This window comes from Chanodichthys erythropterus, chromosome 12 (genome assembly GCF_024489055.1).
Source record: "Chanodichthys erythropterus isolate Z2021 chromosome 12, ASM2448905v1, whole genome shotgun sequence".
Classification (NCBI taxonomy): Eukaryota; Metazoa; Chordata; class Actinopteri; order Cypriniformes; family Xenocyprididae; genus Chanodichthys; species Chanodichthys erythropterus.
Window position 1 is genome coordinate 14,345,280 of NC_090232.1, and position 18,321 is coordinate 14,363,600.

Below are 18,321 nucleotides of genomic sequence, written 5' to 3' on the forward strand. Positions count from 1 at the left end.
GTGGATTCTAGAATATAGAACTAGTTAACAATTTTACACCCTAGTTGAGTTAGTTGATCTGTAGAACAGACTTTTGGTCCTGGAGCCCTAACAAATCAGCAAAAAACTAGTCGGCCAGTTAACAGGGGGTCGCGGGATCCAAAGGTGTCTCCTTCACGGTTCATAATAACGGAGGCAACGGAAGTTCGTAAAACTTGGGTTGTTATTTTATAGTCCCTGAGGGCAAGCCTTTGATCAGTAGAAACGAAGACCTGGTGTGCATCGTTTCTTCCCTGGCCACCAGAAAATGCGCTATTAATTCAAAAAGACTGTTTTCACTTTAAAATAAGCTGCTTGGACAGGAAGATGAGGAACAGAGGAGGACCCTACAGAGGCCACCTGAACAGATCAATGCATTCCAGGGATGGTTTCTGCTTGTATGTTTGAAAAGGGCAGATCACTTCCTCAAGTCATCTCCTGACCTCTACCTTTGACTCCATCAACACAAGATGACACTGAAGGGTCATCAGCTTTCTTAACAGGACGCACACTTGACAAGGCTTCCATTGTTCAGGCTTACAAGTTTTAAGAGCAGAAAAAGAAGCTGCAGTCAGACATGACGGTTATCTTCCTAAGCTCCCTGTTGTGATTACATAGTTGGATTGTTTGTTGTTGCATTCTCGACCTGCACGTAGTTTGAGTCATGGTTTTGGGGCAGTCTTAGACTATACACGCTCACTCTTAAACCACGCTGACAGAGTGACCAACAACCGACAGCAGTGTGCGCATTCTCTTCCTTTTATGGTAAGGAGGGGGGTTTTAGGATGTGTATGGTGAGAAAAAACATGACAAACAAGAGCAAAGGAAATCAGAAGGCGAGGAGCTAATGAAAGCCCTTCATTTGGACATAAAAACCATTCTGCACTGCCCATGGGACCTTATTAATTAACTGACAAGGAAAGCAAGCATGAGGTACACACACTTAGGATCTTTGACTGGACAAAAGAATGTAAGAGGGTGGTAAAGTGAAATGATTTAACTAAATAAAGAGAAAGGGATTTTTGACAAGACACTTACTCTCTTTCTTTGAGGGGTGATCTCTAATCTCATAAGAGCGCACTTGTTTAGGGTGTTCAGTCTCCTGCAATACACACACATACAGATGAATGAGTGAAAATGTGACAGTCGTTTTTTAAGCAGATACTTTGAAAAGAACCATGGGGTTGGAAACAAAGGCTAAATCCAGTCATTAGCGTACAAACAGACTTTGGCAGAGTCAAAACCCTGGACAGAGACAGAAAGAGTGGAGGGGGGCAGAGAGGGGTAAGCAAGAGATAGAGATATAGACTGAGATAGAAAAAGATGAGAAGAGGATGAGAGAGGTGGGAGCCAAGCCCGATAATGAGCTGCTGAGGGATAAACTTTAGATTAAGGAGGAAGACAGACAGACAGAGAATTAAAAAGGAAGAAAAGAAAAAAAGGAGGTAGAAATCTCGAGTGGCGACAACAATACAACAAAAGAGATGGAAAGCTTATCCCAGAAGCCACCTGGTTGGTGTCATGTGACCCTGAGTTTGGGGGGGTGGGGGGTAATGTGTGTTTGTCTGCATTGGGGGGCTGGCACCAGAAAATGGCCTCCAGATGTCTGTGAGCTCCAGCTGGTCTCTGATGGACCCTTCTCTGAGTGAAGAAACTGAGTCCTTCACTTTCTCTTTCTTTCTTTACATTATTCTAAAATAATGAGTCAGTTTATATATAGAACTGAAAATGATCAAAATCAGCTCATTACAAAAACCTATCAATGTAAGAGAACTATGTTTAAAACTAATTTTTGTCTAAATGAAAATGAAAATGTTTAGATTTTCTCTAGTCTTATACCATTGAATCAATAAATTAGCTAAATATGCCAAAATAATACTTTGGGGAAATGTATCTCACCTGAACAAGGCTTCTATAGCATCTTGATCTAAGAAGTCATGATCTCTGGTAACTGAGGAGATCTCAATTGGAAACTGACCATCTGAAAAAGAGAGAAAATAGAAATGAATTGAAAATAAATTCAATATAAAAATTATGTAGACCCAGTTCACAGACTGAAGTGTATGTATGTGTGTAAGGGGGTGTTGGCAGCAAGTGGAATTTGTGCCTGCCCTCTATCATACTCACACACACACACACAAACCTCCCCTCCTCCGGTGTTGAAACGGTAGAGGAAGTACGTTTTAGCCAGCCAAACAAACACAGCTGCAATACTGCAGCGCTCAACAGTGGGAGATGTGTGTGTGTAGGAAGGGGGTGTTGGAATCACAATAGGCACTCAGCAACCCTCAGAGAGCCCACTCTGTCTTTATTACCTAAGTCTTTAATAACTCACGTGTTCATTAATTAGACATTTTTTGGAGGGGGGAAACTCACAGCTCTATAACTTTTCAAGACCAAACAACTGGTGTGTACGTGAGTCTTTACAAGTGAGAAAGTGATAACATAATACTCTTTTATTGTCTTCCTGAAGACCTTTACCTTACTGTACTGGGTCTCTCTTATCTATAGTGGGGCAATCATGACAGCTTGGTCACACAATTCAGATTTCTGAAACCGATAACACCTCACACATGGCACAACGGCAGGAGTCAGTAGGAGTTGAAAGTGTGTGATGTTAGACACCTGAGGTGTGGAGTTATCTAATTTATGCTCCTTTATGAGTTGTATGTGACAATGGTTTTTCTTGTATAAAAAGACAATACCAACTCCACCTAAGCATTAACACACCTTAGGTGTTGCTTAATAGTATGACTGAGGGATAATGAGATAATAGAGGTAATGACAATCATAATAGGACCAAAGAATAGTTCAAATATTATGTGCAAGGACATTTTTGAGTCCTGAAGTCAAAGGTAAATTGTGACATACATACTGAAAATTCCCACTCAAAGAAGGATATTATCATGATTAATGTACTGATTAAGTCTTCACTGGAACTATTCAGCCTTTTGCCACTTTACTGGGAGGACAGGAAATGATAGGGAGAAGATAGGGAACTGGAATGGGCAACAACTAGGCAACATCTTTAACCAAAACTACAATTTTAATTGATTTGACAAACAAATGCATATTAACAAGGTATAACTGGCAGCTGTAATGCAATGTGCTTTAGTTAGGAACTGGTGATGTTGGAAAAAAAATGGTCCTACCTTCATAAAGCTGAGCATACTGTGGAAAACCTGCAGCTCTCAGCCATGTACATGCCTCCTTCGCCTCAATTTCTGTAAGAGAGAGAGAGAGAGAGATTGACATTTAAAATTGATGACAACATTAATGAAGAAGCATTCGTAACCAAATCTTTTGAGTTCCATTCTGAGTGCTGCATGGTTATCTTGACTTTTCAACCTGGCACTATAGTGTAATGTTTAAGACAGCGCTGCTAAGTGGCCGTCCAAAGCAGTCAGAACTGTTGTTAAGGCAGTAGAAAAGCGCCACATCCCTGTCCATTAACTGTGAACGGCCCTTTAGACGCCACATGCCAAATGGCAAACACCACTGAAGGCATCTTGACTCCTTCTGGAGGCCTGTTTCACACAGTGAAGTGTCAGAATTAGGATCTTAACTGTGATTTTGTCACTAAAGACGATTCTCTGTCTAGCAACACTCGCCCCATGTAAATACTTGCTTAAAAATGCTTATATGAAACCAAGATGTGGTATAAAATTACAAAACCAGAGTACTTTAAAAGCTCTTCAACAGTCCCAGAAAGTTAATATGTCAAGTTGTGTGTGTGTGTGTGTTTATTGGACTATGTGATGGTGAATGGGCAGATAAGGATCTCAAAGATTGCTGAACTGAACTCAAGCAGGCATGACGCAGGAACTGGCGAGTTACTGAGATTGCAATCATTCCTGATAACCATTGTGCCTTTGGGCAAGGCACTTAACCTCAGGTTACTCCAGGGGGACTATCACGGGTGTAAATGCACTTTTTTGGATAAAAAGCATCTAAACTCTTTTGTATTGGTGTAAAAGTGCTACAATGAACCTATAAGCGCCCTCTAAAGGTGTAACACAGTTAATGCATCTCTCCGCTGGCCCTGCTGTGGTCTATCACAAGCACAATCTACACAATTATAGCTCACAATAGGTCGTAATCAGCAGAGAGGGACCTCTCGCTTTTCTCGACGGCTAATTGCGCGCATTCCAGACTCTAAAATTCCAATTATTCTAATTGCAATGACTGTAATGATGCCATGCAAAACTGAAAGACCACCTGAGATAGGTTCCCCATCATTTCAACAGAAAGAAAAAAGGCTGAGGATTAAGAGGGGCTAAGTGAAAGAGACGTGAGAAAAACACGTGTGTAAAAAGACACTGCCGACTTTGCCCAGAGGAAAGGACGCAGACTCTGTCTCTACTAGCGGGATACGTGACTCCCCACTCGAACGAGCGTGAGAGTAACACACGCATGACAACAACAAAGGCACGCGATAAGGGAGGTCCTCTGCCGGCGGAGAGAGAAGAATAAAGCAGGAGAGAGAAGAGTATTTCAAAACGTGCTTTGACAGCAAGAATGGCAATGCGAAATTAACTGCACACATGCAACTGAATCTTGAATCCATCTCAAGAATCCACATGCACATGGCAGGATTCCTTTCAAGCAACTGACAGAATTTTGCCCGAAAGCGCTTTCTAGGAGTTCATGAACTTTGAAGAATGTCCTTCACTTAAAATAATGACACACTTTTCTGGTATAGTCTGTAATGAGCACTGTGGTTTCCTGTGTGAGTGTGTGTATAGATATATGTGTTTGCGCTGGCTATGCACCACTGAAGACCATCCAGCTGCAAGAATGTTAGAGGACTGTATGCATTTAAATGTAAATGATGGAGAGACAAACAACACATACAGGCTCCACGGCAGTGTCTCACCGACTGGCTTCTCCTTTTATCAGCAAGGTGCCCCCACCCCTGCCTGGTCACAATGGGCCGCTATCACACAGGTGCCTGTCTGACACCAATGGTAAATAAGGCTTTCTTACTAGAGACGGCATCACAAAAATCATGCAGAGACATATGAGATTACTGGAGCCTTTTCTCAGAAGAGCTGTCTAAGACATTGTTTCTGAACCCTGTTCCTGAAGGCACCCAAAAACTACACATTTTAAAGCTTTTCCTACTCAAACACATCTGAATCAACTCATCAGCTCATTAGTAGAGACTCCAAGACCTGAATTGGATAGGTCAGATAGGGGAAACATCCAAAATGTGTACTGTTGTGGTCCCTCCAGGAACACTGATCTAAAGGTACGGTCACATTTAACATTGCTCATTGAAATTTTGTGAGCAAAATCTTGTCATTCCCATAGGATTCTGTATGATCAGGAGTTTCACACGAGGGTGAAAACAGTTCCCCACACAGATTTTGCTTGTGTATAAGATGAATATACTGCGTTAAGCAACAGAAAGCTGCTTTGTTTGAAACTGACTTTACACGATTTGATACATCTTCACACGCTTGACAATGGACAATAGACGTTTTTGCCTGCAAAATTCTGCTGACATTTTGCTCATGTGACTGCACCTCATGAAACGAGAAACATTACTCTTTCTTTAATCTCTAGAAGAAGCAATTGAGATATTGAAGTGATCTAATTTGAGACTTTTCTTTCTCTTTGAGTACATTTACAAGAGGTAAACTCACTAAGCGCAGTACAGGATACATTCATCACAGCTCTACACCCAAAACACTCTCAAACATGCTGTCTTTATGAAGATAGATAAGTATAAACACACTTGAGAAGTTGTTTCACACTCTCTCACACCACTGGATGTCACGTAGATGAGCACAGGCTGTTGATACACTGTTTTTTCGCTATCTCAGCACTCAAAGCAGTATACACATCCATGCTTAATTTTCGAATATGGGCTGCAAGTGTAGAGGTTTTTTTTTTTGTTTGTGTGCGCACGTCGCATCCTGTGCTCTCCCCGCAAGTCTGTGCGGATCCCCGCGCCAGGCGGCGACCACACTTCCCTTGGCCGAAGGGAAGCCAATAAGAGTGGTTCATTCCACGGTTGTCATGGTCACTTTGGAGGACACACCTCCTTTTGTTCAAGGCCAGATAATGGAGGCCTTCAGCGCCAACACAAACACAGAGAACGCCTTACATCCTGTAACACACACATGGAATGTCGAACGTTCGACCTCAGAGAAAACGAGAAATAGGTTGAACCTCCCCAGTAAAGTAAACAGCCTTTGATTCTTTCTTGATTGTAAAGTACATGCATTTATATTTAAAAGAAACTACATTTCAGTTACAAACACACACACAGATTGAGCAACTGAATTAACATTGTGTTGAAAGCCAGATTGACGTCAGTATTACTTCACAGAGCTGGATGTTTTAACACTTTTTCCTCTTAATATGACTCACAGTATGTTTCCAAGCCAAAAATAAAAAAATAAAAAAATATCCCAGAAGGACTATATAAGTCACTATTTCATAGATGTGACGTTATACAAGTGACATCATTAAGAATCAAAGTGAAAGTCACTTAGTGGTTGACCGATGGTGGCAGAGTTGCCAAATCCATGAAGGGTGATGGTCAATATAATGTCGTTATATAATAATATTTAAAAATAGCAAATTAGATGTCCAACAAATTGTCAAGAATTGACATAAAAATTGATTTTATACAATATTTATTAGAGTAAAACAATATTATCCATTAACAATGCTGTTGGTAGAACAAAAAACACATCAGATCATCAACAAAGTTACTGAAAACCATGTTATTTTATCAAATAGTTTTGATTTAGTATTGTAAAACAGTGCAAATACAAGGGAGCCAACAGTTATCACCACCCCCTCCCATCTCTTTTCCTCTCTGCATCAGCCTTAATCTACAATCCATCTGTTTCATATCTTGGTGCCAGCCACCTATACTGAATGCATGACCTGTGACCTCTGCAATGCCACGGTGACCTGATTCAAGCACACAGGATGTCTAGGCGGCATCCGTCAAAGAAACATGTGCCTTTGTGCATTCTCATTTCATCAAAGCATACAATATTGTCTCCACCTAATGCCTCCGTTTTTATCTAATGAATGAACATTTTTGATATATGTTGATGAGAGAGGGGGAAATAAAAAAAGAGACAGACAAGACAAAGAGGCAGACTACAGCCTCCAGACCCGGAGAAAGACAGACAGGCGTAATCTCTTGGGAGAACGTCCTATGAACCCGGCTAAAGTTGAATTCCTGCTAGCTGGACCTTTATTGATGCTTCTAAAATTACCCTTCCTCCTCCCTTTCTTCTTCCTCCTCTTTTCTCTCTCCTCCTCGTCCTCTTTTTCCTGTCACAGGAAGTTCTCACAATCGCTGGCCGATGGTTCCTCAGCATGGGAGGGAGGAGGTGGAACCTGTGTGTATGAATACGTGTGTGCGCAAGCGAGTTTGTGTAGAAAGACCTTTCTACTCTGGAACCAGAATCCAACACTCTTAAAGATAGTTTCCAAAAGGGGGTTTCCACAGTAATGCCATATATTAGAAGAAAAAAAATAGGTTCCCCGAAGAACCTGTGGTCAGTTCTTAAAGGAACCTTTTTTTTTTTTTTTTTGCTTATTGTGAAGAGCATTTTAATATGAAGAGCTCTTTTCCACTATAAAGAACCTTTTGTGTAATGGAAAGGTTCTTCATTGAACTCTCAATGTCAATAATAACCTTACATTTTTAGAGCGAACCCAAATTAAATGTCATTTCCTGGATTAAAGTGTATGTGGGTTCATTTTTAAGGCTTTTTGAAGCTGTGCTATTCTAGTTAAAGAGTCCTTGTTTCAAATGAACAGCACACAAACATCAATATTTGTCTTTGAGCGGAACTAGAAGGAATTTTATCAATGTTTCATGTGACCTGATGTCCTACTCGCTAAATTGCCTCCAAGACACTAAGCTCTTTATCATTCATCTTTCCACACATAAACCTTAAATCTGCAGATCAAGAGCAGTCATACATCATTTATTGAGGATCACGCATATCATATTTTGGCATGGCCTTATACAGACATATGGGGGTAGAGAGTGAGAGACAGGTAGCTCTGAAAATGAGAAGATCCCCTCCATCTGGTCACAAACACAGGGGATCATGATCATCATGGGGTTACACCATTATCACAGTCACTCAACACCACTATCCTATAGCCACCTACACACACTTTGCCAGATGGGTCCATTTATGTCTGTCTTGGACTCTCTGACAGTTTTAAACATTAGCTATCACTGACCTAGAGCCAGCTTGGCCAGGTCTGGTGACTGGCCACTTTGTGTAACGCAAGGCTGATCTCAGGTCAGATGATTAGATACGCTCAATGATATGTCACCCTATCCATTTCATCTATGATCAAAAGATTACTTAAGAGGTGAAGAAAGAAAGACCCTCCTCTAATATTACAGAGGGCTTCTTATACACAAACTTATTCTTTACCTTTATAGATGAAAATCTAGCAGTCAGACAGTTCTCAGGAGGCAATAAAGGAGATTTGTGGCCAAAAACCTTCCAGAATATTTTTTTTATTTTTTTTATTTGAAGGTTTCAGTGGATTTGGGAGCCATGTGGAGCATTTAAAAATGTGTGTATGAGTTTCAAGGCTCTTTACTTATGTGAGTCCATTAAGTTCACCAAAACCATGACCTTAGATTATGAGGTGGTGCATGTATATCTTTTTCAAAGTGACATGTTTTAAGCATGACATTCTTTCCTTTGACTTCTAACTGACCTGCTTACTGCCTTATCATCTGGAGTTAACATGAACCCAAGTTTATCAACCTCTGCTAAGGGAAAAAAAAAAAAAAAAAAAAGACATGGAGCCTCCTACAACAACATAATATATACTTTAAAATGCTGCAGAAATGCTAAAAAGAGGTTGCGATTCTGAGCATGGCAAAAGATCTGAGATCAATCAACTGAGTGAAATTCTCATAGTTATGAGTTATAGTCATGTGGGCCTATGATTTTAAGGGGGCTTAATTTTCTCTCAGTAAAAAGAAGAACAAACTTTATCTCATCTTGAGCAACCCAAATTGTCCTTTGGTGACCCTTGCAATGTAAACTGTAAATTAATTAAAATGGTTTTTTTTTTTTTTTTTTTTTTTAATTTTTTAAGTTTAGTTTCATTAGATTTAGATTTGTGATGTGTAAATGTATAAATAACGAGGTAATGTCGCTACTAATGTTTATTATTGTTATTATTATTATTGTATTAGTCCAACAGTGATCCTACAGAAAACGCTCAAACAGCTGCAGCGCACTGTTGCTATGGTTACCTCCTCAGGTGATCTCTACTTCTGACAGTGTCTATTTAGCGCATTCTGGCTAGCTTTTAATCTAACTTTGTCTTGGCTACTAAAGCTCTGTTTTAAAACACCACTATACTTAGCCTACGTAAAAATATGGTTCCGACAGCCACCCCTCAACAGAAGAAAAGATACACGAATGCGCCTTCGGGGGACCACAGCGCACTCTTTTGCAATGCCAGATTTAAGCACAACCTTCCTCAAGTCTCTGAATGAATGAAAGCGAAGACCAACACTGACGAAACACTCTCCTCAAACTATGTGAAATCAACGTAAAACCAATGGAGACGTGTCGGGGAGCGCGAGGGGAGATTAGGCTACTTATCGGACAGCCTGGAGCGCCAGCAGCGCGTGAAACGTATCATACGCACCACCCAAATAACTGCAACTCTAAACTTAAGGAAGAGATTAAAATCTACAACGGAATACATCATTCAATATTTAACATAGCCTACCATATCCACTTCTACACCTTAAACAGTTCGAATCATGCTCTGACACAAAACATGTTTAAATGTACCCTCAAATGACATTCAATAAAAATAAGTTTTGCGCATTTATTTATGATGTCCATTACAATCATTTCATTGTTGGACGATAATGCAGAAATATTTTAACTATCCGAATGGTTCAGTATAGTGGCAGCTGGATTGCAGTCTGCAGGGTTCGAACTTGCAACCTATAGGACCCAAAACTGGCAAGTTTCCGGAAAGACATTAGCTGAAGTTGAACGTAAATACAACAGCATGCAACTACAAAATACAATTGGATTTTTTCTGAAATCAAGCAGTTTTGCATTAGTATAGCCACTACTACCACTTCCATTAAAAGCACAGTCTATAATGGACTTCAGATAAACAAAATGTAGCTAGCTCTTAACAATATGACTCTTATCAATGTCAGATATACTTAAAGTCAGCCAGTAAAAAGATTGTTTCTGTCGTTTAATATTTGATATGACATTCATAGATTGATTTTGCGGCATCTAATAATCCATTTCGATTTAGGTGCCACCAAATGACACACAAAGTTTAAAACACCAATGAAAGTGATTCATTGAATTGGACACTGCGTCTAAAGAACTCAACAGAGAGACAAGGTAGATGATTTAAAATTAAACAGGGTTGTTATTATTAAACATAAGTAGGTCTACTTACGAGTAAGGATCATGTTGTGTTTTCTATAAATCGCGAGAGTCCCGGTGCGATATGCTTCACGAGTCCTCTTCGTTTTATTCCAACATTACAGAGAAGCTCGCATAGTATTCCAATAGCCTACGAAGGGAATTCGCAAATTCTATAAGTCAAAAAAAAGAAAAAAAAAAGTTCCTCCGAACTAAATAACGTTTATAGAAGGTCCAAAGACCAAAGAGCAAAATAATAAATCCATGACTGATTTCCTTTCCTGTCTGCCCAGAGCAAAAAATTCCTCACTCCACGAGAGAGCTGTGTTTGAAACGCCTGTGAACGGACTGTCCCGCGTGTGAATGTGAATGAACAGACTGATTCACTGTTTAGGAATGGGAGGCTGGGAGAACGCTCCACCTCCCCACCCAGGACAGCCTCAGGTGGGCTTTCGCTGCTCTAGACGGGGAGGTGGAGCTATCATTCAATTTCCAAAGCTTACTTTATTGGCATGTTTAGAGTCTACCATACTTCCATAGAATTATGCACAGAATAAAATTAGTGACAGGAAAATAATCAAAATGTTAATAGGCAAATAACAATGTTTAAGATAAACAAATGAAATACAAGACATTAAACTTGTAAGACATAATTTACATTATAAGAAATATATATTTTAAATAGCTACAGCAATGATATTCATGACGTTTGCAGCATTAACCGTTCCTGTGCACACTGATGAAGACGTGCCGGAACGCATAACCTGATTTTGCTGAGTTCAACATGTTCCTGGGTCAATATTTCTATTGATCCTGGAACAACATTCAAATCAACCAATCAGATTTGAGGGACAAGTTTACAGATTATGTAAAGTTTAGGCTTAAAATCATGAATTGGTGCTTCTACATCAGTGTTATTCATCTTTCTCTCTGATTTTTGGGATAACCTATGGGTAGGTTTAGGGGGAGGAATAGGGTTAAGACTAAATTTTCAGACTGGAATGTTGTTCCAGGATCAACTAAATATACTGACCCAGGAACGCATCTAACAAATTGTAGGCTATTTTCTATTTAATGAATCGATAACATAATACAGGCTATGTTATCGATTCACTAAATAGTACATTTTACACGGACGTCTTCCGATTCCATTTTTTAATTATTCAAAAACAGTGGATCAAAACAGTGAATTCGTCGGACTACATTAATCAATCTTACCAAACCGCGAAAACTAAAATCCCATAAACTGAAATGTTTATTATTAATGTTATTAAGTATTCTTGTACTGGCAGTAAAGGGGAAAGTGCGGTTCTCTTCTCAATTTCACAGATCACTACATAAGCTACTGGAGCTATCGTTACAGAACAGAAAGTGAAAATTGATTTATTTAACAGTCCAGATGCTTTTAAATAGTAGTCTACCTGGATGGTTTACGTCCGATTAATACGAATTAAAATAATAATATTATTATATTATTATTATTGCTATTATTGGGCTATATTGTTAATTAATATCCAACTAATTATGATAGCCTATATTAAAATAAAGAAACGTCTTAATGTAGTTACCAATGCGCGCAAAACTAAATTATTTAAATAAATCGCACTCTTCATCAAGTCTGCTAAAAAAATATTTTTGATTTACTGGTCGACGTCCTTTCCCGTCTTTAGCCATTTAGTCTAATCTAAAATGTCTGTCTCTCTTTCTCTTTTTAAGAGAAATTCAAATCATCCAAAAGTGAGAGTGGGTTTGAATAGCCTACTGTTCATTTGGCTGTACGACATTGTTTCGTACTTAACTACTTTAAACTGCAATTAAAACGGCGCGACGTTAGCATATCATTAGAGGTCTTCATTAAGTAGTGGGGCCGTTTGAAAGCCGCTATTGTGGGACATGATGTTGTGAAAGGGGAAGACAATGAGTCTGTTCTGCTATGGTAATTCCAACAAGCCCCATCAACAGGCGTCCCTGATCCTCGTCTCTTCCCGCACGCACGCACGCACGCTCATAGGTGCAACAGTAGCTTTGCACAGCAGAGCAAGACCTTCTATTGTGTGAGGAGTACTTATTGAGATCAAACAATCTTATGGTCCTCTCTGAAGCTTCCTGCTTTAGAAGTCAAAAGAAAGTCACGTTCACTTCCTTTTGCTGGTTCAATTAAAATGATGACAAAGAATGGAGACCTAATACTCACTTAGAGGATTAGTTCACTTTAAAATGAAAATTACCCCAAGCTTTACTCACCCTCAATCCATATAGGTGTATATGACTTTCTTCTTTCTGATGAACACAATCGGAGTTATATTAATAAATATCCTGACGCATCCAAGCTTTATAATGGCAGTGAGCAGGACCAACAATTGTATGAAGCTGAAGTAAGTGCATCCATCTATTATACACACGACTTTGAGGGGTTAATAAAGGCCTTCTAAAGCGAAGTGATCCATTTGCGTGAGAAAAAAACATCCATATTTCTAAAGTATAAAGTTATAAAGTAAAATACCGCCTTCCGTATTAAACTTATGAAGAAAGTGTAACTATTGCAGTTCAAAATGCTTATACGTCCTACGCCATCTGAAATTTTCTTCTAAACTGAGCATTTTTATCAAGCTTGTATGTTTATGTTCAGTTAATTCATTTTAATGGCAATGAAAATGACCTATTAATTGACATTAAAGTGAAATTACTGAACCTAAACATACAAGCTTGATAAAAAATGCTCATTTTAGAAGAAAATTTCAGACGGCACTTAGAGGCTTTTGCATCTGAACTCTTCATATATATATATATATATATATATATATATATATATATATATATATATATATATATATATATATATATATATAGATATATATGTTTATAGTATACATATATATAGTATGTAAGTCTACTATGCTAAGCATACTTTAATTTCTCTTGTCCAGGTCTGTAAAATAGTGCAGAATGTGTGACTCGCAAGGAAAAACTTATGAGGTTATTAAAGGGGAAACTGCATTACTTGTGGAATCTCTACCTCAGCCTTTATTCCTCACTCTCCAGAAATTCAGCAACTGCATTCAGACATGCCAGAGAGACTGAGTGAGAGATGTGTGTGGTTTTGAAGCTGATTCACCAGTTTCATCCCTCTTTTCCATCTCTGTCTGTCATCTGTATGTCTGCACCTCTTATTCTTTCACTCCACCCTGGCAATCATTTTCTCCCAACATAAAACCATTTCATTGTTAAAGGTACACTATTAAACTTTTTTTTTTTTTTTTTTTTTTTTTGGTTCGAAATGAACAAAATTAAACAAGTGAATACATTTTCAATCCTTCTTTCAAAATTTGTTTTTGTCTGATTCACTATGGTAAGCCTATTATAAGTATTTATATTTTACACCTAGCAGGATGGTTTTCACGTATACAATGCATACACATCATGCACCCATGCATGTCTCGTCATATCCGTGAACAGAGAAAGTTGCTAGGGCTACTTTGACTCATATATGGTGTGGGAGTGGCACATGTTAGCTGTCAATGAGCCAGAAAGGTTAATGAAGCAGGCTTAATCTCAAAACTCCAGGGAATCACCAGTTTAAAAAATAAAAAATAAAAATGCTGAACAGAGGAGAGTCTGCTGGCAGAAAGAGAACAAGACAGAGCTTGTAATAAAACAAGAATCAACATTTGCAATGGCAGCGAGAACTGAGGAATTTGAAATGTTATAAAGGCGACGAGGAGATGGAGTTTTTATTACTCAACAGGTGAGGTATTTTCATTTTTGGGTGAACTATTTCCACATTTTGTGTGTGCTGGTGTCACAAACTTGCACTGTATCAATACACGAAGATGAAGGTTCAGAGTTTAATAATAGTATTCACAATATATTCCAAGAGAATAAGGCAACACAAGTCAAACATAGACGACACCGGACAACTCAAAAATGAAAACACTAGAACTTATAGACACAGGATAATGAGGTGAACACAGCTGAACCAAATGATAAGATCAAATGAATAACCATGAAAACAAACTCAGGCTGAAAACAGTGCAAACGAAAACAAAATCCAAAATCAACACAACTGTGACAGCCGCCAATAACCGAGACAATGTTTAAGTGAGCTTAAAATTTCACCAATGGTTTGAGCAAAAAATTCCAACTGCTAAAAATGTGATGCACAGAAAAGGACACTGGAAATGGCCTGAACTGAAATTATATTTAGTGGACATTATATTTAGCAGGGTGCTATTGCAAATTAAAGGAGCATGTAAGAGACGCCACCCTAGCACTGTCTGAAATTCACCGGATCCTGTACTTTTACTCCCACAATGCTTTGCCTTCCACAGAAACAGAAATATGACGAGCGCTGATAATTTAGAAATTTGTATTTATATGTGAGTGAATGTGACATGTTTATTTGCTATATTAGTTCATATAGGCTAGTTCTTATTCTATAATACAAAAGACTGTAGCAAATAAATATTTGAATGTATTTGTGTGCATTCACAACAGGCCACAAGTGAATCCCAAAGTAAGACAAGGGGGAAGCTACAGAAGAATACAATTGTTATTATCAGCTATATATAAACCAGCACAGGCTCAAAACAATCAGAAATAGAACTGAGCAGGTGTGAGCGTGAGCATTTACACGCCACATATTTAAGCAGTGGAAGTAAGCTGATGTATTTTTGTTTGTGATTGTGTATGCTAAACAAATAGGGACCTTGTGCATTAGTACATACTGTATTTCATCAGACATAAGCTGGATATGTATGTACAGAATGTGCCAGCTTTAATATCCAGAGGATAAAAACAGGAAAAAGCCACAAACACACACTGGGAACTCTTACCCTGTTCTTACTGTTCTTACTCAGCCTCTTCCACTTCCACACAAACATATGGGGAAAGTGTATAGGGAGGGTTTTTATTATCCTAGTAAGGCAGCATCCATTTATAATTTTAATAAATATAATCATTTACACTCTTATGATATTATTGCATCCTGTTACAAAAATACTGATGTACAAATAGCATCTGCCAAAATAAATTATAGATAGCATCTAATTACTATTTACTCTTATTGCAAAGAACTACTTTCACATGGTGTAAATCTTTCGCAATTTTCACTATAGAGTAAATAGCATATCACTAAGAAAATGCTGCTAATTAACTTAATGTAAATAGAATACTGCTATTTTCACTTAGTATAAATAGCATCTACAGCTATTTGCACTTAGTGTAAATAGCATATATAGCTAATAATGTATGCTATTTTCACTTTGTGTAAATAGCATATATCGCTATTTGCACTTAGTGTAAATAGTCGCTGCCTTATTTTTACACTATAAATCATAAAATGCTCATTTATAGATGTTTACCTGTTTATGTTTATGAAATACTTTTTTTTAAGTAAGATCATCCAGTTTAATAAGTTCTTAATTGTTCAAGTTAATGCATTAATTAACTAAAAAACTAGCAATGAGCAATATATTTTCATTGCTAATGTTAGTTAATAAAAATACAGCGGATCATTGTTTGGTCAAGTTCTGAGTGCATGACTAATAGATAGATGTTAATAGATAACTTTTGTGCTTAAACATATACTAGTAAATGTTGAAATTAACATTAACTAAGTCTAATAAATTCTAAAAGAATTGTTCATTCCTAGTTCATGCTAACTAATGTAGTTAATGTCACAACTATTTTTGTTCAAAGACTCTTATTTTGATTTTAATTTAATTACAGTTCATGTGTTCTTCCTGTTTCCTCAGTCCCCTTGACTGCATTTAACTCCACTTTTAGACATACACTCGCAAATTTCCCTAAGCACTTTCCCCTGGGGGAATCCCCGCCTCTATTTTGAAGTGCGTTCACCTTCGTCAGGGGGATGAGGGAAGTTATTTGAATGAAACTTTGACCCCTTGATTTTGACCAAGGGAGCGAGTCTACCCAATAGAGTGCCCCAGGGATGACTAACAAATTGCTAAAAGGGACTACTTCTTTTGGCGGGGACTTTAGACGTCGTCATGACAAACAGGACATTTGGACAGCATTTCTCATGAAAAAGTGGGTAAGTATTCATACACAGCGCATATATAATCAGTGAGCATGTTTTTAAATAGAGTTGTTTTTTAAATACAGTTTGAGGACGCTTGGTGGTGACGACGTTGATCCGCGACCATGGTGTGCTGTAGTCCGTTTATAGCCTACTGTTAGCCTTTTATATCTGACGACTTTATTTAGGCTTCAAAATATATAAATGTTGTGTTAACTTGTAAAGATTATCTTGATAGACAAAACATGTAAGTGTCATAACCCTTTGTTAAACACAGAGCTTATTTTCTGCGATTTTCCAAAAGTCTATGGGAAAAATGAATAGGCTTTCAGTCGAGGGAACCCGTGCGCTGCTAACTTCCGGGTTGGCCTACAAAAACGCGTCATCCCTGGGGCACTCTATATGTACACTTCAGGCAGATCCATAGACCACAATGCAACATGATTGTGACGTCACAGCAAATCACGCTTAAATTACCCCCACCCCACACAACTCTAGTGTATGATATTGGAGTTAATTTGACATTTAACTGCATAATACTAGTAGCTACCTTAAGCTGACTGTTATAGTTTATTGTATCGTTATCATTTTCATTTGAGTATTTTTTCTTAAACAACCCAAGCAGGCCTATAGAATGGTGCATAAAACAAATTTATAAGGAAAAAAAAAAAAAAGTAAATAATAATCAGCTCCATTGTGGATTCCAAGTGATCAAGGGCTTAGAGTGTTCCATTGCAAGGGTTCCGCCAGTAGTGGGCGCTCATGCAAAGTAGGCAATGACAAACATCCGAGCAAACGAGATGGAGGGAAGCTTTGTTTGAAAAGCTGTTACATTTGCTTGCCTTTACTTTCACATTCTGAATTACCTTCTTGTTTAATCTATAAAACTACTGCAAAGTGATTCACACCTCACTTTCTGCATTTTCCCTGACTCAAAGTTTTAGTTAACTAATGTTTACAAATGAGACCTTAGTGTAAAAGAGTTACCAATCATCTAATACTTTGATGTTACAGGTAATAGCCATGATTCATTCCAGTGTTTATATTAACAGATCAATATAACTTGTAGGAATAAATTCATTAAGACATCATTATTTTTAGACACACAATATCATTCAATTTTCAAACCACTGTTGATTTATTTAAAAAAAAAAAAAAAAAAAAAAAAAAAACATTTATTTGAAATGGAAATCAACCTTGCTGAATAAAATAATTTCTTTCTTTCACAAAAAAAAAAAAAAAACTTACTGACTCCAAACATTTGAACAGCAGTTTAACATGAATTCATTGATTTATTTCCATTTTCTACAATTCTGAACTGACATCTGGATATGCAATCAAATCTTCAATTTTATCAATGTAATTAGCAATAAACTCTCAGCTTTACCTATAATTTTAAACAGACATTTTGATAATAGATTTGCTGACTTGCAAAATTTCCCTACATTTTCAGAAGGTAACGTAATTTATAACTGGTTGCTTTGGCAGCTCCCCAATCCATTCCTGATTTTTCCATGAGCTAAGCGGTCTTACGTGTATCAGAGGCATTAGTGTACACAGCTGTTATGGAGATATATACAGAGTGCAGAGATGGAGAACTTCTGGCTCTCCTCAGAAGCTGTCTGGAATCCAAGAGGCCCTGAGGGAGATGACTGAGATTGACTCTCTCCAACATGGAGTCAATGGATTTTGACAAGTCTGAGATTTAGAATATTTGCCCATAATGGGGGTTAAAAGGTGAATGTACGTGTATGAAAGATGATTTATGTCTAAGCATGTGTTGCAATGCCACATGCGTGCCCAGAAAATGGCCAACAAATGTTTTGCGATAACAGAGGTGGTATT

General features: G+C 38.0%; 1 protein-coding gene across 4 annotated transcripts in view; it reads right to left on the reverse strand.

Moving 5' to 3' along the window:
- Nucleotides 1-18,321, reverse strand: part of dlc1 (DLC1 Rho GTPase activating protein) — a 149,772-nt gene that overhangs the window by 15,032 nt on the left and 116,419 nt on the right. For 3 of the 4 annotated variants that reach the window (XM_067402848.1, XM_067402847.1, XM_067402849.1), the window contains exons 6-8: nt 3,171-3,242; nt 1,918-1,999; nt 1,057-1,120 (exon numbers count right to left, since the gene is read on the reverse strand). In XM_067402848.1, coding sequence (XP_067258949.1) covers nt 1,057-1,120; nt 1,918-1,999; nt 3,171-3,242 — 218 coding nt within the window. Of the gene's footprint in view, nt 1-1,056; nt 1,121-1,917; nt 2,000-3,170; nt 3,243-10,473; nt 10,792-18,321 lie in introns of those variants that run through there. The other variant, XM_067402850.1, reaches the window with a different exon arrangement.